This window comes from Cimex lectularius, unplaced genomic scaffold, assembly GCF_000648675.2.
Source record: "Cimex lectularius strain Harlan isolate CLEC.00 unplaced genomic scaffold, Clec_2.1 scaffold186, whole genome shotgun sequence".
Taxonomy (NCBI): Eukaryota; Metazoa; Arthropoda; class Insecta; order Hemiptera; family Cimicidae; genus Cimex; species Cimex lectularius.
The window spans coordinates 1,139,969-1,166,341 of NW_019392979.1; the positions used below are offsets into that span (position 1 = coordinate 1,139,969).

At 31.8% G+C, this 26,373-nt stretch overlaps 1 protein-coding gene across 2 annotated transcripts; it reads left to right on the forward strand.

The window, feature by feature from the left end:
* The first annotated feature begins 2,383 nt into the window (after positions 1 to 2,383).
* LOC106665241 (calmodulin) lies at positions 2,384 to 26,015 on the forward strand. 2 transcript variants are annotated; one of them, XM_014391527.1, is made up of 4 exons: positions 2,384 to 2,662; positions 16,034 to 16,208; positions 17,320 to 17,562; positions 24,636 to 24,924. In XM_014391527.1, exons 1-4 carry the CDS (start codon positions 2,660 to 2,662, stop codon positions 24,662 to 24,664), a joined length of 450 nt encoding a protein of 149 aa, XP_014247013.1. In that variant the 5' UTR covers positions 2,384 to 2,659; the 3' UTR covers positions 24,665 to 24,924. The 2 variants fall into 2 exon arrangements, with proteins under 2 accessions (XP_014247013.1, XP_014247012.1); XM_014391526.2 differs by lacking the exon at positions 2,384 to 2,662 and adding an exon at positions 15,419 to 15,568 and having other exon boundaries at positions 24,636 to 26,015.
* The last annotated feature ends 358 nt before the right edge of the window (positions 26,016 to 26,373 follow it).

The following is a 26,373-nucleotide window of genomic DNA, read 5'->3' on the forward strand; positions in this document are numbered from 1 at the left end:
TATTTCTTTGTTTCTGGAAGAATAATGCAACAGTACTTTAAATAGGGACAGAAATTGGTGTGAATTAGAGTAGGCCGTTCGTCGGAATATTTCAGTACCTCGACGTCCTGTTTCTAGGATTAGTCTTATGTTATGAATGAAAAGAATTGTCATCGGCAGAATATCGAGTACCGCGGTTGCCCTCGAATTATTACTTCATCGTATATAATATGTCATGTGAGTAGACGAAAGAGTGTATTTATTAGCGCGTTGTTAGTAGTCATTGGGGAGTGAATGAATATCGATTGTGCTATCGGTTGTATACGAAAGGTGCAGATGTGTCCCCCATGTCATTGCAAACATAAGTGCCAAATGTACAAGAGAAAAATACAAAAATACTAAAAAAACTGTTGTGGCCCTAGCTGTTTTCAACATAAAAAATAATAAAGGGAAAAAAGAAAGAGAAGATACAATGCAGTGGGGCAGTTAGACTGTCAAACACTCAAACACACTCGAAAAAAGAAAAAATGATATAGCAAAAAAGTTGTTTGGTTGGAGAAAGAGAGAGTGAAAATAAAGGAGTNGAGAGGAGTGAAAGAGAGAAGTTGAAAAAAGACAAAAATATATCCAGAAATAGGGAGAAAAAGAGAAGAGGGAGAGAGAGAGAAGGAGAGATAAAGTGAAAGATTGATTAACTTTTTTATTATTAAATCGAGAGGGAGTGCGAAAGCGAAAATGTCAACAGGAAGAGGTTAGAAAGCGAGGTATCGACGCATTGATAGAGAGAGAGAGAGAGAGAGAGAGAGAGAGAGAGAGTGTGTGAGTGAGAGAGAGAGAGTGTGAGAAAGAGAGAGAGAGAGAGAGTGTGAGAAAGAGAGAGAGCGAGAGGAGTGAAAGAGAGAAGTTGAAAAAAGACAAAAATATATCCAGAAATAGGGAGAAAAAGAGAAAGAGAGAGACGGACAGAGAGAAAAAGAGGGAGAGAGAGAGAAGGAGAGATAAAGTGAAAGATTGATTAACTTTTTTATTATTAAATCGAGAGGGGGTGCGAAAGCGAAAATGTCAACGGGAAGAGGTTAGAAAGCGAGGTATCGACGCATTGAGAGAGAAAGAGAGAGAGGGAAAGAAAGAGAGAGAGAGAGAGAGAGAGAGAGAGAGAGTGAGAGAGAGAGAGAGAGAGAGATAATGATAACAATAATTCAAAATGGAATGACTGAAGTAGAACAATGTGATAATATATAATATACACAACATACACCATATATACCCAGAAACAGAGAAAAAAGAGAAAGAGACGGACAAAGGGAGAGAGAGGTTGGGAGAGAAATGTTTCTATCTGTTTCTGTAAAAAGTATTTAATATATTAATGTAGGTTTTGATTTAGGTTGATTTAGGCATAATTTTGTTGACAATAAAAACTTATTTTTGACGATTAAAAATGGAAAAAGCTTGTGGTAAAAAAATTCAGGATCACACCAATGAGTCATCTGATTACTTGACAGTTGACATTTTCTATATTTATCCAGTGTGCGATTCGGTTTGTATTTTTAGACCGGGCGAAACGTTGCAGCGTGGGCAATTTTTCTTATTTTCCCTTAAAAAAAAGAAAGAAAAAAAAATGTTAGATTAATTTAGGCCGTGGGTCCGCCCGCCTTCGCCTAGTCCCGTGTCTGTTGGGCCGGCGCGGCTCCTCACGAGGGAAAGGGTCGTCACGGACCGGCCACGAACTGCATTCAAGGGGATCGGCTGGACCGGCCCGGCCGATATCGATTTCATACTTTTTCTTTCTCCCAGTTTCAAAACCGTTCCAAAATTTTTTTTTTCCACCGGGTTTCTTATACCAAAACTCACACCCTTGCTGGAAATGTTTTTACAACGGAAAATGAATTTTTAAATCGATGGATTTTTTTGAGGATTTCACTGTTTGATGGTACTCGGGGACAAGACGGTTTTGTCGTTTGCCCGCCATGAGAGCGCGCATGCGTAGTAGAGATTGAGCGGTTTTCCCGCTCTTTTTTAAATCATCGGAACTTATGATTTTTGTATTTTTAAATTTTTTTTATTGTTTTTTTTTTATTATATGTAATAGATAATTTTTTATTGGTTTAAAATATTTCGGCTTTATAAAGCTTTTTTTTTTTTTTTTTTTTTTTTTTGGAATCGGATTTTTTTTTATTTTCAGGATTTCCGAGCTTTGTCGGGCTTTAGAGCTTCGTACGGCCGATCGGAAGCCCCGTTGTAAAATAAAAGGCCGGAGTTGATTCAGGAGCGGGTAGACGCCAAGGGTTGACGCATTGCAGGTTCGCGTCCGCCAATGGGAATCGAGTTCGGCACGGGTGTCGGGAAGCCGACTCTTGTAAACAAGACCGCACCCAGCGGCTATAAAGCTCTTTCCATCCGGCTTGGAAAGCTAATCCTCCACCCGAGCCCAGATCGTGAGCATCTTTCTCTCTCCTCGTCCAAAATCGTACAGTGCGGATAAACGCGGCGTCTTTTTTACGACACGACGTCGTCGAAACGGTTTTGAAAATAATCCCAGGTCGGGGACACGCGGAGGAATACACAGAGCCTCTGACGTCACGGTCGAGATCGACAAGTATTCCACTAGAGTCCGGTGCAGTGTGGCTTTTGTAGTTAAACCGGCAGTGTTTACTAGTCTTTAGTTGGATCAACCTTAAAAATGGTGAGTCTCATTTTTTGTCTATTTTTGGCCGGTGAGGGCGGGTTTTGAGGTTTGCCGTCGCCGCGGACGGGCTCCCGGGGCCCGCTTGACGAATCGAGAACGAAAAAATCCAACGAAACAAGTTTACAAGTTTGCGCCATCATGTCCGTTTCATCGAGGTTCATTTTCCTTCGACCCCGACCCGAAACCTTTTCCAAATCTCAAACAAATCATCTACAATTAACAAAACAAAATCAAACTACAAAAAAATATTTAAAACGAACCTATAAAAAAAAATCCCCAACCTAAAAAAAATTAACCCGATAGCCTCGAGGTCAATTCAAAAATGAAAAACCCCATTAAACCAATTCAACAAAACCCACAATTCAAACCAACTCCATAAAAAAACCCAACAAGTCACAATAAAAATTTGCATCCCCGGCCCTAGAATATTTTTAGTACGGCACCGGCCAGGACGGCGGGTTAACCTTAAAAAACGCTTTCAATCCCTTGTTCTTACAAATATTTGTAAATGAATTTTCATTTTTGTATTGGTGATGTGAAAGGGCTCGGTTCTGTGAGGTCGTTAGGTTAGGGCCGCCCTTGCGGCGAATGTGCCCGTTAACGGTCCCTGCCCAGGAAATGTTCGCATCTAGCCTACTTGGACCGGTTCACCGGTTTTCTTTAATGAAATCCGCATGAACCGTCTTGGATTTTCCACGCTGGCCTGTTACACAAACTTAATTTAAAAAAAAAAAAATCAACCCTTTTTATTACATTGTATAATTAAACTAAAGTATATAGGCTGTCGAACGGTTTAGAACATATTTTACAAGGAACATGAACAGAATTCGGACACCATTACATATTTTAAATTTCTTTTTCCAGTTCGTACAGAACGTTCTTATTCTATTATGCTATGCTGAATATTTTTTTAACATAAAGAATTATAATTTCATTCTCAGAATGGTTACTCCACCTTGCTACTTGGCATCGTTTTTTAAGTCGAATTTCTCTGTGACAATTTTTTCCTATTAACCTTTTCTCTTTTTCTTTCGCTCTCTCTCCTATTCCTCACTCCACACTCTCTTTCCCTTTCTTCTCGTTCTCATTATCTCTTTCTCTCTCGGGTCTTCCTTTTTTTCTTTCATCTCTCTTCTATCTCGTCTCTCTCCCATATTTCTTTTTTCTCTAATATTTCTCTTTTATCTGTTCTTTTACTCTCTCCCTCTCTTATCTTCCTTTTCTTTCTTACTATCACCTCTCTTCTATCTCGTCTCTTTCTCTTTTTTTTCTCACTAATATCTCTCTTTTACCTCTTCCTTTTCTTTCTTTCCCTCTCTTTTCTTCCTTTTCTTTCTTACTATCACCTCTTCTATCTCGTCTCTCTTCCTCTAACTCGCGTCTTTCTTTTCTCTCACTTCTTTCTTTCTCTCTCTCTCTCTCTTATTTTCCTTTTCTTTCTTCTATCACCTCTCTTCTGTCTCTCTCTTTATCTTTCTTTTCTCTCACTAATACCTCTCTTACCTCTTCCTTTTTCTCACTCTCCCTCCCTCTTCTCTCTCTCTCTCTCACTCTCTCTCTCACTCTCACTCTCTCTCTCTCTCTCTCTCTCTTATTTTCTTCTCTTTCTCACTATCATCTCCCTTCTACCTCTTCTCTCCTTTTCTCAGTACACCCTCTCATACCATAAAATTCTCTCGACATATTCATATTCTTTTTTAATTAATTAATTAATTTTTTGTTTTTAATTACAATTCTCCTTTTTTCCCCATCATGGGCATTATGTACGGTTTTTAGGTTTCAAGGCGTATTGATAATATGAAATCGTCACATAAATGTAATTTGCATTAATACACTTCGTAATATTTCGTTCCAATATTTTTTTTTTACCATCCATATTGTATTGATTCAAAAAATTTTATTATAATTTTTTTTAATACAAATAATTTAATACAAAATGGATTGGGATATTACATTATTAAAAAATTTAACATTAAACACTTAAGTCATAATACATTACTATTTCTTGCGCACTTGCACACATACACATGTAAAAAGATCAATAGTAACCAATGTATATATCAGCATGTATGAGTCAAATTTATTCACATTTAACACTTGTGAATCAATTTGAGTATAACGACATAAAAAATTTAAATCTATAAATTTATTGTTATGTTATGAGATATTAATCACACTACTTAAATCTTAAACATGGCCTATTTTAATTGTTAATTTACGATCTAAGGTCAAGCAGTGGGATTTATTATATATCAGTATGACTTATTAAATAATAATAATTATTATTATGTGTTATTTGAAATAAAGTAGTCTTTATTAGATAATAAAATCTGTTAGTTTATAATTAATTACCCCTCTCCATTAAAAAAAAGTTACCTCAATTTTATTCTGAGGCTATGGACACCTAGGCTATTTTAAATTAATATAATGAATAACATAATCATATTATCAGATTATATTAATCTCATTACTTAAAACCACTCCAATATTAATTAAAAAATTTTAGGACCAGTTTTAATAATCGTATTTTCAAAATTCATTACTAATACAAAATCAGACTTATTATAGAGATACGTATTTTGAAAAAATATGGATCATTGCTGCTGTTATACCAATAGAAACTATTTGTTTGATGCGCATTCTATTTGAAAATGCAAAAATTTTGTAGTAGACGACATAAGAAAAAATTTATTTGGGAATTAATCATTAATTGATATTTTTACATGATAATGCTCACTAATATAAAACATTTATATTCTGTTTCTTTCTTCTGGGTCAGTAGTGATCAAACTCTTCCTTTTTATTCTCCACGACCTAAAAGACCACTGTTGAATTTGACCCTTCTTTTTTTTCTAATCCTAGAAAAGTGCACTTTCCTGGGTTTCCTCTTTGCTTATTTCTTTAGTTTCTATTACATTAGTACCCCACAGTCCATCACTCTTCCATAAATAATCGAAATTTATATTTTATATAATTTTATGTATTATTTATTATATTGATTTGCTTCTTTATTATCTACCCCCTCGTACTTTTTTTTAAACCGTATATGCCGAGTTGAAACGAGGCTGGTGACGAAACAGCACGAGAACCGGCGGACCGGATGATTGATGTGCCAATGATGAACTAGCTAAAATTTTAAAACCAAAATAACAATAGATAAACGACATCAAGGCTGTACACTTTTTTTTTTTTTTTTTTTTTTTTTTAACGTCTATATATTTGCTGCGTTTCTTAAGTATATTTTCATTTGATCGAATTTCTGTTGCCCAAGGCAGAAAACAAATACATAAACGATATAATGAGAAACATTTTTGTAGTTTGGTTAATTTGGCAAAAAGACTTCGAATTGTATAAATGGTCGGCAGAAATAATTCTAACTTAACAAATCATAAAATTGGGTATAGACAAATAATTGTAGAATTGATTAAAGAAATGAATTTTCCCATTCAAAAACATTTTTCTCTCTACATATTGTTTCTGGGTACGCATAATGTCGTTTATTGGGTCCGGCGGGTCTCGCCTTTACCAGTGGCGCCGTTTTTTGTAAGGATCAACGTATTGAGATTTAGCTATTATTATTAAGGAAACTGATAATTATTATTCGAGGCCTAGAAAGAAAAACAGGCTAGGGTTGATGACCTATTTGATCACAAAATAAAACACATATTGGGTGTGTTGAAAAATATTTCATTAAAACATTAAGTCGGTCCGCTACAATAAAAAATTTACTGACGCCTTCCATCAAGTATTGTGATAGAATGATTGGTTAATAAAAGTACTAAAACGTCAGACTTTATAAAAAAAAAAAAATAATAAAGTAGTGCAACAAAATTGATACCTAATATAAAAGCTGTTGTAATTGTTAATTTTTTATATATTATATTTTTATGAAACAATTGTATTTATTTGGAATAATGCGCAAGCTCATGATAAAAGTAGTAGTTGGAAGCATTATGCGGCATAGCCTTAAGGTCGAGAAAACATTCAGATTTGCAATTTGGGACTCACAGATATAATTATTTTTATACTTCCTGCTTTCAACTAGAAAAAGAGTTAGTAATAAATTTAGTATACTGAGATTTTCTTAGAAGAGGACGTCTCGAATTGTGCGATTAGTCGACTCGGGGAGGTGCAAACAACACTCGGAAGCAGCCGATTACTGCAAAAACGTATGATAGGAAGCAGAAATAAATCGAAAACAGATTGGAAGTGCCAGGGATATTTTTAGAGAAAAAACACATCAAAATAGAACCTCGCTTCTCGATTTATACGGTGCTGTAATTGCTCACAAAAGCCGGGGTTAAAGGAAACCGGCAGACAAATTAAATAAAAAAATGTACAAGAAAGGAAAAGAAAATGGGCAAGTTACAATCTACCGAGAAGTATTTTTATAAACTAGCAAGCTGGCATTGAATTGTACTACATTTTTTATCCAATTATTCACACATAATATAGTTGCAATATATTTTATTTGTCCTATAGATAAATATTTTTTTAATTACAATGGTGAGTGCCACTAGATACCTCGCCCTTTGCTTTTATTGGTAATTGACAAGAAACACCGATTTGCATGTATTTGCATTACAATAGGTGTGAACCCAATTTGCTTATGCAAAAATCAAACTAGCACGGATTAAAATGGTTTCAACGCTATGGTTGATGTGGCATCTAAACTACAGACTTGCTGTATAATTATTTATTACTAGGGATAGGGATAAAAGAGATGGCCACAAGGCCTTCTGTACCTTAGCGGTAGTGGTCCTATTGTGCTCCTCTAATTACATAAATCACTATCTACCTTCAGGTTGTAACTCAACCTCTATAGCCTTGCTAGGTCCGTTAGTGTAAGATCTTGCTTGCGGCTTTAACTCTCGAGAGTTGTAAGAACCTATAACTACGCAGATCCTCACTAAAACATAAAACGAGTTCTGCGGTCTCTTTTTCTTGGCAGTATCTGCACAATGTTTCTTCTGTCAATACTTCTATACTTTGCATTCTCCTTAGGCGGCAGTTCCCCGGAACCCAACCAGAATCCTGGTTTTGTTGGCGTTACCCTCCAGCAGTTCCTTTGTCCGTCTTGCGGAATCTCTTCTCATGCCTCATTCCTGGGGTATAGTTCCATCAGGTTTTGGTCTCGTTAAGGATCCTTTTTTGTGGTAAGATGCTAGAGCCCACAATAGGATTCGGCTCCTTTTATGGCCAACATCAGTCTGATTGCCTCTATGTATCAAATCATATCGCCCAAGGGACACAAGATCATTGTTGTCACTGACGTTTGCTAGGGATTCTATACATTCCATACGCTTTGTAGCCTTTTTGTCCCTCTGGCGCAATGTTAAAGGAAAACTGTAGCATATTTGGCAAAGTTCAAAGTCAGTTCAGTCTTCGGAATCATCCCGATGACTAGTAATCGTGCATATGTCTGTTTTTGACATGTTTTATTACCATTCGGAATTGGCCGTCAGAGGTATTCCATTCGCCCACTCTTCCCTTTCTGGTATGAGGACTTGTACTCGTTGGGGGAAATTATACACTGACAAAATTATAAACAAGGTTGTGTATAATCATGGAATGACTTAGTGTCTCAATCGCCTTCTGAATGTGTTTCTTAACCCTTTAACAATGTATGTATGCTATATCTTAAATTTTTAGTTAATGTGATGACACGGTCTGTCAAAATTTTATCAAGGGGCAAAACTTGGTGCACTATTATACAAATGAGAGGTTTTAAGTACACAGGCCTATTACATCAGTAATGACGATAAACGCATATTTTTCTTAATTACTGTACATGCTAAATGGTGGAATGTTTGCACCATGTGTACATTGAATTTGTTTTAGCAAAACTTAATCTTAGAAGGATTTTTTATTTTTATTTGAATTTTTTAATAAATAATGCTCACCGATATTATTTATAAATACTAGCCGAACGAATATAAGGAAGTGTACACTCCTCGCTATGTTCATATTGAAACGGCTTGGAGTAGAAGACCAAAGCCAGCTAAGCTTGCCAAAATTGCAAAGAATGTAAACGCATATAAAAAAGAAAAACGCACAGCTCGCTACGTTTTTCAAGGCACGTTTTCGTTTTAGTTCGGTTTATAAAGAGGTTTCGATTTTTGTTCAACTCTTGTTACAAACGGCCCGATTATAGGCCGTGTCTATTTTTGATTATGTTGTACAACTTATTTATAGAAAACAACTAATCTGAACCGAACAAGAGTTCAGCGAGGTAGAAGGCGATGTGTCTTAATTTAAAATCGGTTTGTGCGACTTGCAATTTTTTAACTGTCGTCGGTACCAATCGAGTATACGAAATCCGAATTGGTGAATCTGTGCTATTTCCGGGGAACGGTTTTTTTTTCTCGATTTTCATCCATGTAGTGTCTTCACCATAACTGGTGGTGGACAAATATAAATTACTTGCCAAATTCTTTCTAAACAAATTGTAAGGTTTTTTTTGTGTTATTTCTTCCATGAACTCTTACACAGTTGACCTGCAGTAGTCCAGGTTGCAATTGAATAGAACACTTGTACAATCTGTACCAGTTTTTAAAAATATTCAAACATTACTAGATAAGACGTTTAAAAAGGCTGAGATTTGTGAAAAATGATATCAAATTTGTTATCCTTTCTAAAATAACAAGCCCTATAATTATTTTAACTACAAAACACAAACGCCAAAGACCATTGAAATAACCTTTTTGTATGTCACATCTTTACCAAAGAATTATGCTGCAGGACCTTTTGTATAAAAAAAGTAAAAAACTTTGTATTCCAGTTTTAGAAGGTAATGTTATATCCTCTAATATCCAACAATTTAATTTTTTTTAATTAACGATAAAGAACCCCTTCTGTATGTTATTAACGCAGAAATATTCTGTAAACGATAATAACTTCCCTGTGACCATGGTCAAGCACGGATATCCTTTAGGCAAGTGTAATCGTCATACTCAATGACAATTTTTGTCGCGCACATCAACATTTTGTGTATACGACAAAAATCACTTTCACTGTATTTCATAGAAGAAACGGAGAAAGTGAGAATGTTCTGCTTATACACAGAAAGAAAGTTATACGAGCCAAATTAAGTCGGAAAATACTTTCCTCGGCAAACAAACGAATAGTAAATATGTATCCAAACATACATATTTAAAGAAAAGAAAAAAAAATAAACATATGGCAGGAGTTCACATCTAAGAAAATCATTGCAGACGGAAACTGGCCTGGACCAAGGACAAAGAGCTAAATAGGCGAACTGACAGTTGATCGAATCAAAGTGCTGACAACAGATTTAATAGTGTCGTTAAACGGCATATTCATTTTGGTCAATCATCGATCAGAGGGCAACTAGCAGAGTCTGGTTCAGGTCGTAGGCCAAACATTGATTTTTCCTGATTTCTGAATTATTTACTGTTTTCAAATAGCCTGACATTTTACGCTAAATTAATTCACATGTTGATTGTTTTTCATCGTTGTAAATTTTAAATTTAGATTCACAAAGATATTAAGCACAATCATAATTTGCTACAACGTAACATGCATTTATAACAAATAATTCATATTTTTAACTATTTCATTACCTTTTTTATTACCTGAAAATTGTTTAAGCACTATTATAACGTATACCTTCAGGAGGAATAATTTTTCTAGTCTTTTACTCTTTTCTCTCATCTTCTTCATTCTGCTTTCATTTTCGGATAGATCGACCATCTTAGTTCTTTTAAACTGGTCAAAGTGACAAAATCATGATGAAACAATCATGCTACTTCAACAATTTTCATCCTGGAGTAATAAGCATTACAAGTACAATAATAGGATATCCTGAATAACTGTTTCTTATTTTCTTTCTCTCTATTGTCTTTTCTCCCTTCTCATTTTTCCCTTGTCGCTTTGATTTTCATAAATCGATCTTCATTTCTAACAGGCCAAAATTGTATAAATACGAGATAAAATAGTCCTGTAACTTAATACTGAAGAGTAAAATAGAATCAATCAATGCGTGTATTTGTGATAGTTTTGTTGGTTCACTTAAGAGCTATTGAGTTCTATTTGGGCTATTTGTGATCATTCTTGGACTAGTTGGTCAAGTAAAAAAGTCTTATTTTATAAGAAAGCATAATTGATAATGTAAAGACAGCCAAAGGGTCCTTAAATGTCCTTTATTATATTTATTTCTCCACAATTTTTTTTCCTTTCTTTCCTCCATTTTTACTATATATACTATACTTACATTTTTGTATTCCCCTTTTCATTTGGCCCTCGGCTTTTACTTCCTTCCTTTTTTGCCTGTGCTTTCTGTACTTTATTCCCTTTTTAAAAACTTTTTTTTGTCATTTCCCTTCTTGACCTTAAACCTTTTTGCCGTTAAACACGACGACCTTTTTTATTTTATTTCTTGTACTCACACCCTCCTTCCGTCCTTCCTTCTGGTCTTGCATATTTTCCTCTTTCTTCTTCCCTCCTTTGTTGAATTATTCGTTTTTCTTCAAAAATTCAAACACTAAGGCTTGATTTCTTTCACCCAATTTTACTGTTTCCACTTGCCCCCTCCTTCCGGTCTTGCATTTTTCTATTCTCCTTTGTTTTTCGATTTTCCTTAAAACTTGTTTGTTTCCTTTATTTTCTTATTGTTACTATTTCTACTTTCTTCAATTTTTGTTTTTCCCTTCCCATTGTTGCGTTTGTCTTTTGGCTCTCGGCTTTTACTTCTTTCTTCATTCTTCTTTTTCGTCCATGCTTTCTCTTCTTTACTCCCATCTTTTTGTTTGTTTTTACTTTTTTCCCTTCTTGTCTTCAACTTTTTGGTAGTTAATTCTTACATTCACCAATTTCGTGGTCCGCTCGACCAATTAATATATTACAATTAATTAAGGTTTTTAGATGAGATAAAAAAAGTCAATGGCACGAGCGGGATCCGAACCCACGATCTTCGGCTAGATACGCCGCTGCTCTACCACTTGAGCTGTCGTGACCTCAATCCGCTCGGACACCAACTTAATATCTCAATCCCCAAAAAGGAGGGAAAACTCAAAAAGGTGGGGTTGAGATAGGAAGTTGGTGTCCGAGTGGATCGAGGTCACGATAGCTCCAAGTGGTAGAGCAGCGGCGTATATAGCCGAAGATCTTGGGTTCGGATCCCGCTCTTGCCATTGACTTTTTTATCTCAACTAAAAACCTTATTAAGTAAATTCTTACAATTTCTTTCCATTCTTTTACCCTCCCTCCTTCTTTCCTTCCGGTTTTAATTTTTTCTTTCTTCTTCTCTTTTGTTTTTTCGTTTTGTATCTTTATTCGTTCTCAGTGTTTTACCTTCCATACTTCCTTCATTTTTTCTTCTTTCCTTCCGGTCTTGCATTTTTCCCTTTCTTCTTCCATTCTTTTGTTCATTCCTTTATTCTTTTTTTCTTTATCGTTCCGCTTTTATTCCTTCGAACGTTACTTCTTGCTTTATCTTATTTCGTTGCTGTACTCTCTTCTCATCGCTAACTTACCTTCATGATAAATTATAAGGCAAATTATAGTGAGTTCCAATCGTCTAAATAAACAAATCAACAATTGGGTTGGGCATTATTCCGATAATCCATTCAAAATGTGTTTAGACACAGGAAAACATCTGTATGGAAGTGTCATTGTGAACTATTTGAGATTTGTAAACTTGAAAACTATAATTTTATATTTTAAAAAATTGAAATCCTCAAGCCCTGCTTACTCGATTGTAGAATTACGCCGGATTTTGTCTGCCAGTCCGAAGAACGGTTGAAAGCAATTTGGTCAACGTTTACGCATCCTCCAGTTAGTTGAATTAAAATTGAACATTGAATGAATTGAATTAAATAATGTTTTCTAAATATGCTTCTAAACTTTTCGTACCGTCGATGGATTTTATCAATCTAACGTTTTGTTTGAATTAAATTCTGTTTTCTAATGGGCTAAATATTCTTCTAAACTCTTCGTACCGTCGATAATATGTTGGATTTTATCAATCTGACGTTTTGTGCCATCAAGCCGTAAGAAACTTGATTTTTGACCCGGTACTTGCCAAGAGATGCAAACCAGGAAGCATATAATTAAAAACGTGTTTTTTGGCATTAACGATCGAAGGCCAAGAGGAAGGAAATACAGGCAGTTTCGGGAAACGTTCACCACGTCTTGATGATGGGCGTCATTAACATTTTTTTTGCTTTTTTCGGATTTGAACATCAAGTTTAAAAAAAAGACCGTTTTAGTAGTCGGTGAGCGTGATTCTAATTGTATATCAAAATAAAATATTAATGCAAGAATAACGTCGAACTTGGAAAATTTTCATTAACCTTTTTATTTTTTACTTTTTTTCGGATTTGAACATCAAGTTAAAAAAAAAATACCGTTTTGCCGTCGATGAGCGTGAAGAACTAATTGTATATTGAAAAAAATATTAATGCAAGAATAACGTCGAAATTGAAAATTTTTTAAAGTTTTATACGAGAAATCGATTTTAAGAAACCATTAAATAAATTTCGATCTTGACTTTTGTTGTTATGATGATAATTGCAAAAACGTTTTTATGTATATGAACAAAAGCTATAGGTATATATGATTAAATAATTTATAATTAAATGCAAATTAAATCATTTATAATTAATTAAATTCCATCCCTAACAGTAATAAATAAATGCATTTTGTATATTAAATTTTAAAAACACCATTTGCTTAAAAAATGCGTTATTTTTCTCTTTTCATACATTTGTTTTGGCTTTAATTTTACACATTTTCTTTATTTAAAACTATATGTATTTTTAACATTATATTAATTACAACATTCTTATTTTAATATTAACCAAATTAAAGAAGATCAGAAATTCTTGAGTTTTAATAAAACTTATTTAATTATAATAGTTTGAAAGAAAATGCACCAAAACACCGGCGAATTCTGTGAAACTCCTTCTAATTGATCCGAGTCAATGAGGAAGATTTTACACAAAATAATAATAAAATTTGTGAATATAAAAATGTAGAGCCATTTTTAAAATATAATTTTAAAAAAATGTCAATTTTCCACATTTTATGTACCTTAAGTCCAGTCACATTCACTCCCCTAGAGTTGGAATATTCCTCAGGAACCCACTCCATTCCCACTAATAACCTACTTTTATTCTCCAGAAATCACATATTAAACATTCCGGGTAGGGCAATCACGCTAAAAAATTACATTTAAACCAATCAATTAACATAAACCCAACAAATGATACAGAAAGAAGGCTGGTTACATTACTTCTCTAGAGTACTCAATATAATAGTCTAAGAATCAAAATTAATAAATATGAAAATAGTCAAATGATTTTTGCTGTTACATTATGTAAATTTACAAAAATATATATTTGTATATTTATTTTGTATGAAATTCTCTACCAGGCTAAGTTGTCCGCATTATCATTTGTATGACTCAGTGTCCACCTCTTTATCTTTGCTATATTGGTGTTTAATCAAATCCCTTTCCTGGACTTCATATCGTGTGAACTATGATTAGTTATACGAATTAATTTTTTCTAGGCTTAATATTGAATTTCAGATAACTTGCCACATTTCTACATGAGGCAAACAAAAAATAAGACAATTTGTATTTTTTTCATTAGGAAAATATCTATGATGTGGTTTTGTTTGATAAAAATCGGCAATGACCCCCCCCCAGATTAAACTTGTGGACTCAAAAGAATCCTTAAACAAGTGAACATTTTAATAATAACCTTGCCCCATTATTTGTGGCGTTGTTCAAAGGCCCCGGAGTGTTTATTGGGGGAAGAAACCTTTTAAGCAAACCATTTCTGAAATTGTAAATAAACATTTTATTTAACGAGGATTTTGTTTTGTAGAACCCGCTGGGAATGGGAAAATAAACTTCTTTTTTTTTGTGATACAGCCTTTCTTCGAAAGTAGTTATTTAAATGTGTATTAAAACTAGAATATCGTAAGTTTACATTATAGTAAAAACGTATTTGAACATTTTTTTTTTTTTTTTAATCCTTTGAATTGTAAGATGATGTAGAACCATTGGTTTATAACATTTCATTATTATTTATAATCACAGTAACAAAATATGAAACGTGTCTATATAACATATATACTTATTCGGAGATCGTACGATGTGGTCTGGTGTGCCGTTTTAGAAAAACATTTTCTTTATTGCGCCAACATTTCAATGTTTATTGAGATCATCTTCAGGGCCTGGGATTTACAAACATTGTTTAAATTTAACAAATAATGCAGGATGTGTGAAAAAATGAATTTATACAATGATGAAAAAAAATTTATATTCAATCGAAGTGTTTGTTTTCTGCGTAATTGTGTCATTCATGTGTGTCGTGTTGAGTGTGCTAGTGAGATATTGCTGTTTATGTTTATATACGTTGGATTTTGAAGGGGTGGGGAAGGGAGTCGGTATAGAAAGACGTTTTTATATGAGGAGTCGGCTTCTTTGACGAGAAAGGAGCCGACAAGGGGAAAAAAACGTGGGTAATGATTCAGCCTGATTATCCTTTCAAGATTATATAGATGGGGATAATTAGGGAAAGGAAAGCCAAATTGTTGAAGAATTAGACTATGTAGAAATGTTTGATGTGTGGAATGTGATGCTTGTTTTATATGTTCTATGTTTTGTGTGATCATCATCACATCACACAAAACATAGAATAGTGACATTTTTTTAGCAAAATTAAAAAACACATGTAACTTGACAATACGTATCCTAGACTACAAAAGGACATACTAAATTCACAACTCAAACAAACTAAATTGGTTAAATAACACAAAACAATGGTAAAAGCAACAAAAAGTGCATCAGAAAAGGACACTGTGAAGAAGGGTCTATCGGCTCAGACGAGTATAGTTACTTCCTACCCTTCTGGAAAACTTGTTGATAAAGAAGTATGTAATAAATTTACTTAGTAGTGAGAAGAAACCAAATTCACCTTTTATAAAAGGTTAATAGGATGATAAAGGAGTCTTGTAACAAATTACACATCTATGAACAAACTAATTAGTTATTCAGTTTAATCACAGTTCAGGCCGTGGGTGCTTTACCCTTCATGTGGAAAGTATTTGATCATCCTGGGAATCATTATTGATTGCGAGTGGAAATTGGGTCACCCTCAGTAACCTGCCCACTCAAGCACATTCACACAACTTAAAACATATATTATTTGTCAATTTGGGTTTTTTTAAAAGTTATTTAAGGCTTAAATGTTGATTAATCATTACTTAACTCAATCCTAAATTAAAAATTGATGCTTTTGGCAAACTTGTAAAACTCATGACTTAATTTTTTACTATAAGGCTATTATTACAACAGTATTCATGTTTCAGTTTAATAATAATTTTTTCTTTCAACAGGCCGACCAACTAACTGAAGAACAAATTGCCGAATTCAAAGAGGCTTTCTCCCTCTTTGACAAAGACGGTGATGGGACAATTACAACTAAAGAGCTGGGCACTGTTATGAGGTCCCTTGGTCAGAATCCCACAGAAGCAGAACTGCAGGATATGATCAATGAAGTCGATGCTGATGGTATGGATTTTTTCTGTTGTTTCAAAAGAAATACCCTTACTAAATCAATTTTTAGTAATTTGTCAAATCCTTCTTAGTACAAGTAGAGTGTACATATAGATATTCAATCATTTTTATTCTTAAAGTAAGCCTTCTACCGTAATTGATTGTAAGATGTGTCTTAATAACTTTTTTCTTGATAGAACTTTATTAAATCTCTAAAATCAGATTACTCAAGATTGTGCAACTTGAGAAGTGAAAAATTGCAGGTGGGGTTATGTTTATCAGGGCACAAGTTCTGGCATTTTTTTCATAAAAGAAAAAAAACAGCCACAGATAGTCTTCATTTATGTTTTATAGTTATTGACCTTTTCATTTCAACTGAGGTCAGTCACATATAATTGATTAGTTACTGTTGGATCAATAGCCAAGATTAATAAAGAATTACATTTTTAAAAAGACCATTCACTAATAAACCAAGAGTTCGATATTAAATAAAGTAAACAAAATTAATTATTGTTCAGTTGGATAAGGATTAATTGAACTACCTGATTACTGCTTTGGAAATAATAAATTATTGTAGTTATAATGCAATATTCATGTAAGGTGTGTTGATTTGGGTCTAATAACAATTCTTAAAGGCCTGTAATGTTCTACTCTATATTTTTGTTTGTTAGCACAAATTTTAGATCTATTGACTTTTGGAGTATTTCATCAACACAAATTTAGTCGGCAAAAAATTTACCTTACCCAATAATTTCCATTTTTGCTTTATGTATATTTTTAATTAATTTCCTTATGTGCTGTAAAAATTTTCAGTATAAATATGCTCTGGTGTGTTTAGCAAAAGAAAATCAATTAAACTTTATCGTGTCTATATGTACTGATGTTTTGATGATAATAGAATAATCAACTTATATTTAAATCAACAATAACTAGATCCAATTAATATAAATATTTTGTGGATCAATTGTCTTTGACTGTGAGGTCAATAAAACTAGAAAATTTTGTTCAATGTAATACAGTTATTATCAAGAGGCTATTGACCTACAGTTGTGATTATTACTAAACATTCCATAGAAAAAAAGACGTTATATTAGCCGTTGAGTGAATCGTCAAAATGTCCCAACAGGCAATGGAACAATCGATTTCCCCGAATTTCTGACCATGATGGCCAGAAAAATGAAAGATACAGACAGTGAGGAGGAGATTCGAGAAGCATTTAGAGTATTCGATAAAGACGGCAACGGATTCATCTCGGCAGCTGAGCTCCGGCATGTTATGACAAATCTCGGGGAGAAACTCACAGATGAAGAAGTCGATGAAATGATCCGTGAAGCGGATATTGATGGTGATGGCCAGGTGAACTACGAAGGTGAGTTTTAGTTTTTTTTATAAGTATATTTTAATATTAATATTTTTTAAACATTGCAATTTTTTTCTTTTATAAAATTCATGTTTTAAAAAAAGACATCTTTTTTTGTTAATATTTATGTTTTTACTAATTGGACTGTTTGGAATGAGCACTGGTTATCCAATTATTAACCAAATTATTCATCGCCTACTTGTACATACTACTAAAACGATGAAGTCCTTTAACTTTTAAAAATGAAAGCAATGACGAGGAATTTTCCTTGTTAATATTTATATTCATTTCTCCCACTCATTTTTTCTCTTTAGTGTCATGTCTATATGCATTTATCATGATTGATCATTTTTAGATGTGTTAACTGGGAAATCAAAACTAAGAAGAATTATATATCTAGTTAAAATATAAAACAAATGTTCTTAAAGTCACAGGTGTTCGGTAATATTTTGGTCAAATTATTACCATTCTGTTGCGCCCTATAACAATTTCTATTTCTTTTAAACTTCAATGTTCGATACTTTTTGTGATTTTAGGATGGAGAATTGTGGATATTAATTAACATTTAGTTAAACAAAATTTGAAGGAGAGAAAAAATTACTCTCATTTTGAAGACTTGTTTAAAACTTTTTCCTAATATATTTTTATTAATCAGGAGGCTTGGAAATAAACAGCACTAACATGATTCCAATTAATTTTCAATTGAATTAGTGTAGCATCACTATATTCTAATTTGTTTTTCCTATTTTAAAATGATCAAAACAACCTTCTAGCTAAGGAATCAAGAAATAGATTAGATGTATTAGATGACTATGTTGCACGTAGACAAATAGTGCACTAAGAACCTTTAAGGTTACATCCCATCCTTAAGTGTCACTGAAAATAATACAAAAAATTAGAATAGTAGTCACTGATAAAGATATTTAAAGCATGGTTAATATTTTCCTTTAAAAAAAGCGACCTTTTACCGCATAATTTAAACTTTTAGAATGGTTGGTGGAATATTAACTGTATTATTGCCTGATTAAAACATAAATATCTTTATTGGTTCAGTTTTGGGATGGTTGGAATATGAGTTACAAGTAATAATTATCAAGAAAATATCAGCGTATCTGCATTGAAGTTTTACATCTCTTAATTTCCTTGGGAATAATTTGCTAAGTGGGCACCTCTGATTTTTTGATAAGACGGTGATTCTTAAGATTCTTTCTTCTGTTCTATTTTAAATGGTTAAAAAGAGAAGAGAAATTATAACAATTAAGGAAAATAAAATTCTTTAATTTTCTTTGGTTTTTATTTTTCTTTTCGTCAGTTCTGTATTTTATCATGACACAATGCTGTCTCTCCTTGCAGATTTCCATACTATTGCTCGAATAGTTTTCAGCCGATGCTCGGTCAGTGAGACACGTATGCTTTAAAAGGAATGTCATGTTAGTTGTGTTTGTTGAAACCAACACCGATAGATCACCAGCTCGTAGGGCATGTTGTTTCTTTCGTACCCAGTTTTGAATACCCTCCACCCCCTTATATTCCGCTCCATAACCTCCCACAAACCCGTTTCTTTAGCGTGAACCAAAGCCTAGTAGAAATAATGCAATGAAGTCTAATACGTCATTTATTTTCATCTGATGGAATACACTTTATTTATTTAAATTGAGTTTGTTTGCTCTGACCCTGGTTTTTATTGAGGTGAAATAAGATTAAAATGAAATAAAAGACAGAAGTCGCATGTCTTACAATAGCATCATGAAACATAGCATGAAAATAGCTACCTGAAACCTTATTAAAAAAGAAAACTGATTATCACTTATTATAATCCCTGTTTAAATGACAATTTCAGCATTTGTTCACAATATGAATTGTAATATTAAAACACTCCAAGCAATCGATAAGAAAAAGATTGAGAAAAAGTTAAAAAAAGAAAAGAAACTCCGAGAAAAAAGACAGGCAGAACTGCTTGCACAGGAGGATGATTTTGATTATTTGTTTGCAGCCAAGTTGGATCAGGATTTATTGGATGAGAAAGACACAGAAGTTGAAAACTAATAAACACTGATGCATTTTTTTATTTTTTTTATTATTTTTGGATGTTACGTACATATTGTTTGTTTTATATTTACACAAATAACATTTTATATAAATCCAAGTTAAATAGATCCAACTTACATGCAAGAGAAATAATTTGGTAAACAAAAGGAAAGTTTTATAATAGTCTTGGGGCTATAAGAACATTTGTTCTACACAAATAAATAAGTAATTGTTTTAATTTACATAACTTATTTGTAATTAACCAAACATCTTAATGCATTCGTCTATTTTTAATTGAATATTAAATATACGGTCTATCTAGTAATAAATACTAATTCCATCATCTTAATAATTATTTTAGTACCTACATCATACATTAAGACAGTACGATATTCATAGTTTTTAACTTTCTTATAAATCATTCATTCCAAACTTTTACAAATATAACCAAGCCATACATTATCATTGTCTGATTGAAACAAATTGATAAAGTTGACTTCTCAAGATCATTGGTAATTTTTATTTATTTATTTTTTTTAACTGGCATTTAATTTTTGACTTATTGACTCAAACATAACAATAATCGTTAGCATATATAATGCATAATTGATTAGAATTATTTTTTCGAATGTTGTAATTTTATTATAGTTATAGGACAACAAAAACAATCCAGGCACATATTGTTAACAAATTGTTAACCACAAAAATGCATGTTCCCCACCCCAAATGAAAAAAATTAAAGATTATTTCATCTCATTGAGGATTTTTTCTCGACATGTTACTAAACCCCCTGACATTGTGACCAAGCATCATTGACCTTGTTATCCGTATTTTTCTTAAAATGTATGTTTCTATTCAATACAAATTTACAGAGATGAGACAGTTTATGATATTATCCAATTGTGATTAAATTAGTTCAAAGTCCTCATTTTTTGAAGAAAATTGACACAAAATACTTTCTTGTATATTTCTTTAAAAGCTGGTGATTTAAACAATCCCTTTACTACATTCATTAAATTTATTTTTTAAGAACTATTCTGTGTTTTTGTTTGGTTTTCTTTTGAAACGTATATATATGAATATATTTTAAACCTTATTTTTTCTTTGAAATGGTTTTTGATTGTCTTTACATTATTTTCTCAATACTTTTTTTTTCTGTTACTCCTTAAAATTTTGTAAGAGATGATACACCGAATGTATTAATGTCACCCAAGGCACAACTTTTTTTATATACATAATTTCATTTTATGTGTGTACATATTTATAATACAAATTAGTTAGTGAATATACATGATTGTAATTTGTATATACATAATCTGTGATTGTTGTAGTTCTAATTTATTTATTTTCATTTTTTATAACGAAATGGACACTATTTTCAATGCTCATACACAAATTAGCACATTTAGGTTAAAAAGTTTGGTAGTTAAACTAACATTTATTAAATTGACACTTTGAAATTGATCCTAAAGAATAATATCCTTGAATTAAATCGTCTAATGGCATTTGTTTCTTAAAATAAAATAAAAAGTTGCATGTGATGTTTTTCGCATTTTATTTTTTGCATGGACAGTTCTCTGAGTAGGTAAAAATAAAACGTTAGGTTTAAAATAATACTGATTGTTAGGATCTTGGCCTGTTTTTGATTTTAACATCTACTAACAACGATCATGATAACAATTATTTGTTTAAAAAAATTTGGGAAAGCTTTATAACACTTCTTTACGCTGATTACTTAATTTACCGATATTTCATCATTGGTTCATCTACAAAATATATAAAGTAATTTTTCCCCAATAATTTGATTGATAATTACTTTAGTTTAAAACTTTTTTTTTTTTCCAATAAATCAGTTACATTTAAAACCGGTTGTTATTTTGGAGGTAAAATATATAATTAATTATATTTTAACAAGCACAGTAACACTGGTTTTTTGGTGATTTGTACAAAAGTTTGATTTGATGAGTCTGATGCACACACTCTATTAAGAATTTTATCGCGCAGGTAACTTTTGTACTATTAAACCAATTTTCATGCAGGATTTTAAGTAAAAGTAGTTCCACAATTTTGTTAAGGCTGATTGACTGAATCATAATTATGAAATCATTAAGGAATAAAAGAATAAATCAAGTATTGTAATTTTGATACTTTTGGTTGGCCTTCATGATACCAAAATCATACATTTTGTTACTTAAACATTGGCACATAAAGTGTTTTACATGCTCATGAGATTTTAATGAAACATGGTGTGTTTTATTATAAACATTAGAAAAAGGAGAGAGAAAAAAGAAGTTAAATCTTATTGTATTTCCCTGCTATTTTTCTTAATTTAAAATTAACTGTGACATTTTAAATAGAAATTATAAAGGAAGCTTAATTATCTTTGATTGCACATGTATTGTGTATGTACACTTTCTATGATCATGCAATCTTTTCCAATTTGCTAATCACGACATGTACTAAAAACGAAGTAGAAATCCAACTGACAAACTATACAGATTTTTAATTGTCGTAATAACAATAAACCAAGAACATGACTAAGCGATGCCCACTGAAGGTCATACACGCAAGGAAGATGGGATCGTGGCCGTACCAAATAAACACAGACAACTACTTTTGGGCAAATTGGGCACAGGTGTCCTGCTTGTAGAGACTTGGTCATGCAGATTGTTCTTGGATTCATTGTTCCGATTGTGGCTGAATATCTCCAAACTATAAACATGACATACTAATCAATAATACTACATTGTGTTTTTTATTGCATTAAATAGATTTTTAAAAAAGGGTCTTTTATCATCATATAATCATAATTATCTAAAATTTTATCACTTGATTTCCCAGTCTAAGTCTGTATAATAATTACTGACTGTAAGTCATTATTCTATTTAGAAAAATAATGAAATTTAAAGTAAGGTGTCAGAAAATTCCAAAACAAAGCTTGTATCAAAATACCATGGATCGATGTGGTAAATGTAAATTAAAATGTCCAAAACCTTAACCACTTTTATCCATTTGAATAACCACTAGTATTGTTCCTAAAGATTATTTGTTGAAACAATGTCTTGTTTCTGTTTGGCTTTAATTCCAATCAATTTTCGCCTACATGCTCCATATAACAAATTTCAATCTAATGAAAACATGGATCAGTTCAACACAGGAACTGAAAGTGAAAACAAAATTTTCTCCTGATATCTGGAAAATTTATAATTGAGCCAACTTTTCCTTGGCGTATGCCTATGGCATAAAGGATTTGTTTGAAATAACCACTTATACCATTCCTTGTAATTTTTCTTCAAAGTGCAATCCTCTTTTGATCTTTTTGATCCTGGAGTAAACTTAGAGACATCAACATACTGTGGGGGATGGCATACAAATGAGCCCCCTCCCCTCCAAAAAACCTGCACCTCGAAGGTTCATAAAAAAAATATGTTTCGCTTCAACATAAGATCTATCTAATGATCTAATCTTCATCGGGATATTGTGGACAACAGTTTGTCTAAGACAGCGGTTTACAATGTCATTTGAAAATTCCACCGATACCGAGAGAGGTAGAATACTTTTCCTCTCACTAGTAATCATCATCGATCGTTGTAGGGTGGCTTGACCATTGAATCTACGTTTTCTAACAACTTGCTACCATTTAAAGAGTTTAACAATAATTACAATAATTATACTAGTATTCAACCTTGAAGTAGTTTTTCTTTTACAAAAGCAAGGGCATAAGTACTTACCTTATTTAAAATTGGAAACACTAATTTTTTAATTGAAACTTTTTTTTAAAACGACTAACAGAATTTTAATTTCTTCTTCTTTTCTTTCAATCTGAGCAGGGTAAATTAATTTTAAATACAGCGTAAAGTTATATCTAAATACCGGGGTTTTGTACAGTTAAAACCATTAAAGAATGCAATAGAAGACCCTCAGAACAGCTAAATTGCAAGATAGGTAAAAAGTACCAATTGAACATAAATGATTTAATATTATTAAATTTAAAAATATGGTAGATAACTGCAATTAACACAAGTCACAAATTTCAACAGATGCACATTTAAAAAATAATACCAAATGCAGATTTGTGCGGTAAAAACATCATGCAATTTTATACAATAATGCAAAAACGCAATATTGTGCAAAAAAAATAGTCAAAAGAATGTCTTTTCCATGATTTGTCTTTTTGTCTTGGTTTGATAGCAGAGTATGCAATAAAAAGATGCAATTGCAATCCGGTCTTAAGTACATTTAACACTAATAATACACAGCAGTAAAAATGATAATTGTCTTCTGTGCCCTTTAAGAGCCACTCCCGCATATTTGGACATGAGATTTGGCTTAACCTGGCATAAAAGAAAGAAAAATTAATAATTTTTTTATTCATATAACAATATTTTAGCATTTACCTCACTGCATTGAATTAACCACCATGAAATATATTTATTTATACAAAATTATAAACATTTTCAGTTTCACAACTAGATTTTTTTTTTTTTTTTTAAATCTAGATGTGAAACTGAACATGTTTATAATTTTGTATAAATAAATATATTTCACTAACAACTAGATTTAGTGAAAGGATATTTGTTTTAGTATTGATGTAGTGATCAAGGTAGGGGATTTTTCTTGTTCGAAAAACAGTTATGCCTCTTATTAGCAGAACAGTTTTTTGGATTAAGAAACACCCTCAACCTTGATCGCTACATCATTTCAATTACAACTGTTGATTTTATCAATAATTTAATATTTGTTTTAGTTTTTGATAAGGGTTAAAGAGGAAAATTTAGTTGACTACTTGTTTTTTACTTACCCTTTGCAAGAAATAATAGTCAAGAGTTAATTCAATACACCACAAAACTTTTGCATTCTTTTCTTTTGAAACAAAACTTAACTGTGCTAATAACGGAACTAATAATTTAAAATCCTGTAATAATAGGTTTTAAATAGAAAGACTTACCTTTAAACTTTACTCGCTGAATTTTCAGGAGACAAATTTTAAAATGCTAGTTACCATAGTTTTTACTTCTTGTACTAATTGTTTCTTATTTTATCATCTGTTCCAGAATTTGTAACCATGATGACATCGAAGTGAATTGTTTCTGCAATGTTCAAGTTATGCGAAATGCAATTCTGCTTTCCAAGTGAGAAAAAACCACTCAACCTGGCAAGAGCCTAACCACAATTGACATTCAGTGGGCTTTGATGTTTTCAGTGGTATCTATAAGTGAATGCAACGTTCTAACATAAAAATATCTGTGTAAATTTTTGTAAAAAAAAGTAATTTAGACAACCATTATTATATATGTGGTATTTATCTTAATTTATATAATACAAGCATTTTTTTTGTCTTTAGTTTTTCTGTTTTTATTTTGTTTTACTCTTCTTTTTTCTGTATTTTTTTTGTTTTTTGTAGTCACAAATGAAAATAATTACCGTTTTAGATAGTTAAAAAAAAGAAAACTTCACAGTTTTCCCCAATCTTTACACTTAGTGAATATAGATAACCTTTTCACACATTCCTGACCATCACGTAATTTTTTTTTTTTTTTTGGCAAAATTGTATTCTTAAAAGACATTAAAGCGTTTTCTTGTTTTTAATTATTTTTTTAAATTATTATTTTTTTCTTTTTTAACCATTTTTGTTAGATTATAACCTATTCTCCTTAGGCGTAGAGAACAAATGCCCAATTCGTTGCGCTGTACAAATATATACAACAAATGTGATTTTTATGTCCTTTTGTTTTATTATTTAATTATTTGTGAATTATAGAGCATACAATATTCACTTTAAAAATTCTATAACATTGTATTCATATAGATATATCAAATTATAATACACAAATAATTACAAGTAATTCACTTGAGTAGGACTCCATTACAAGGAAAAAAATTATAAAAAATATATGTCTTCTCAAATATAAACTACTAATTAGTAAGTTAAAACTATCTCGGTGTTGTATTTTATAAAATGTTTACTGTGGCGAATATAACAATTTAACTATATAAATAAACTTTAACTATTATTTAAATTATGTGCCTCCAAGTGTAAAACTGTGTGCTCATAGTATTTAGTGTGAATACGAATGACTTCAAAATATTGTACTGATATAAACTACTTTCTTTAAGGACAAAATTACCTTGGATTAAATAAAATTAAGCAATGGACAATTTTATTTAGTATGTCGGTGAAACTCACCAATAATTATTAGGTAAATATATTAGTTAACCTAAGGTAGAGTAGAGGTATTACTAAAGCACGTTCTTTTTAAATTTATCAGAATATGTCTCTACTATAAAAAAAAGGATTATTATTTCTCCTGTAAGCGTTGTGGAAAAACTGTACTCATATAACAGCAAAAAATCTTAATTTTAAAACAACTAATATTCCAAATACTGTAATTACGATGTTAAATATCAATTAAACTTTCTTCGTTAATTTTTAATCATAAGTTTTATTTAAATAACAAAATTAATCCTTTTCTTTCTTCTCTTAGAATATTTTTATAAAACTTAAGGGTTATTGAAAAGGCTGCTAATTTAAAAGAAAATGTGTATGTGAGGGAATGGGCTGGGTTTAAAAGTTGCTTAAGTAACGGGTAAATCCATTGCTTTAAGCATTTAAAAAAAATAACATTCATGCCTTAATATTAACAACACAGTAGACATTTTATCCAATAAAACGCAAACAACAAAAGGTATAACTACAAAAGAGAATATTAAATTTTAAAAAATATGGCCTACTTATTGTTTAAATAAGTAAGTATTTTAGTGTGTTAATAATATATACAAGTCTTGGTCATG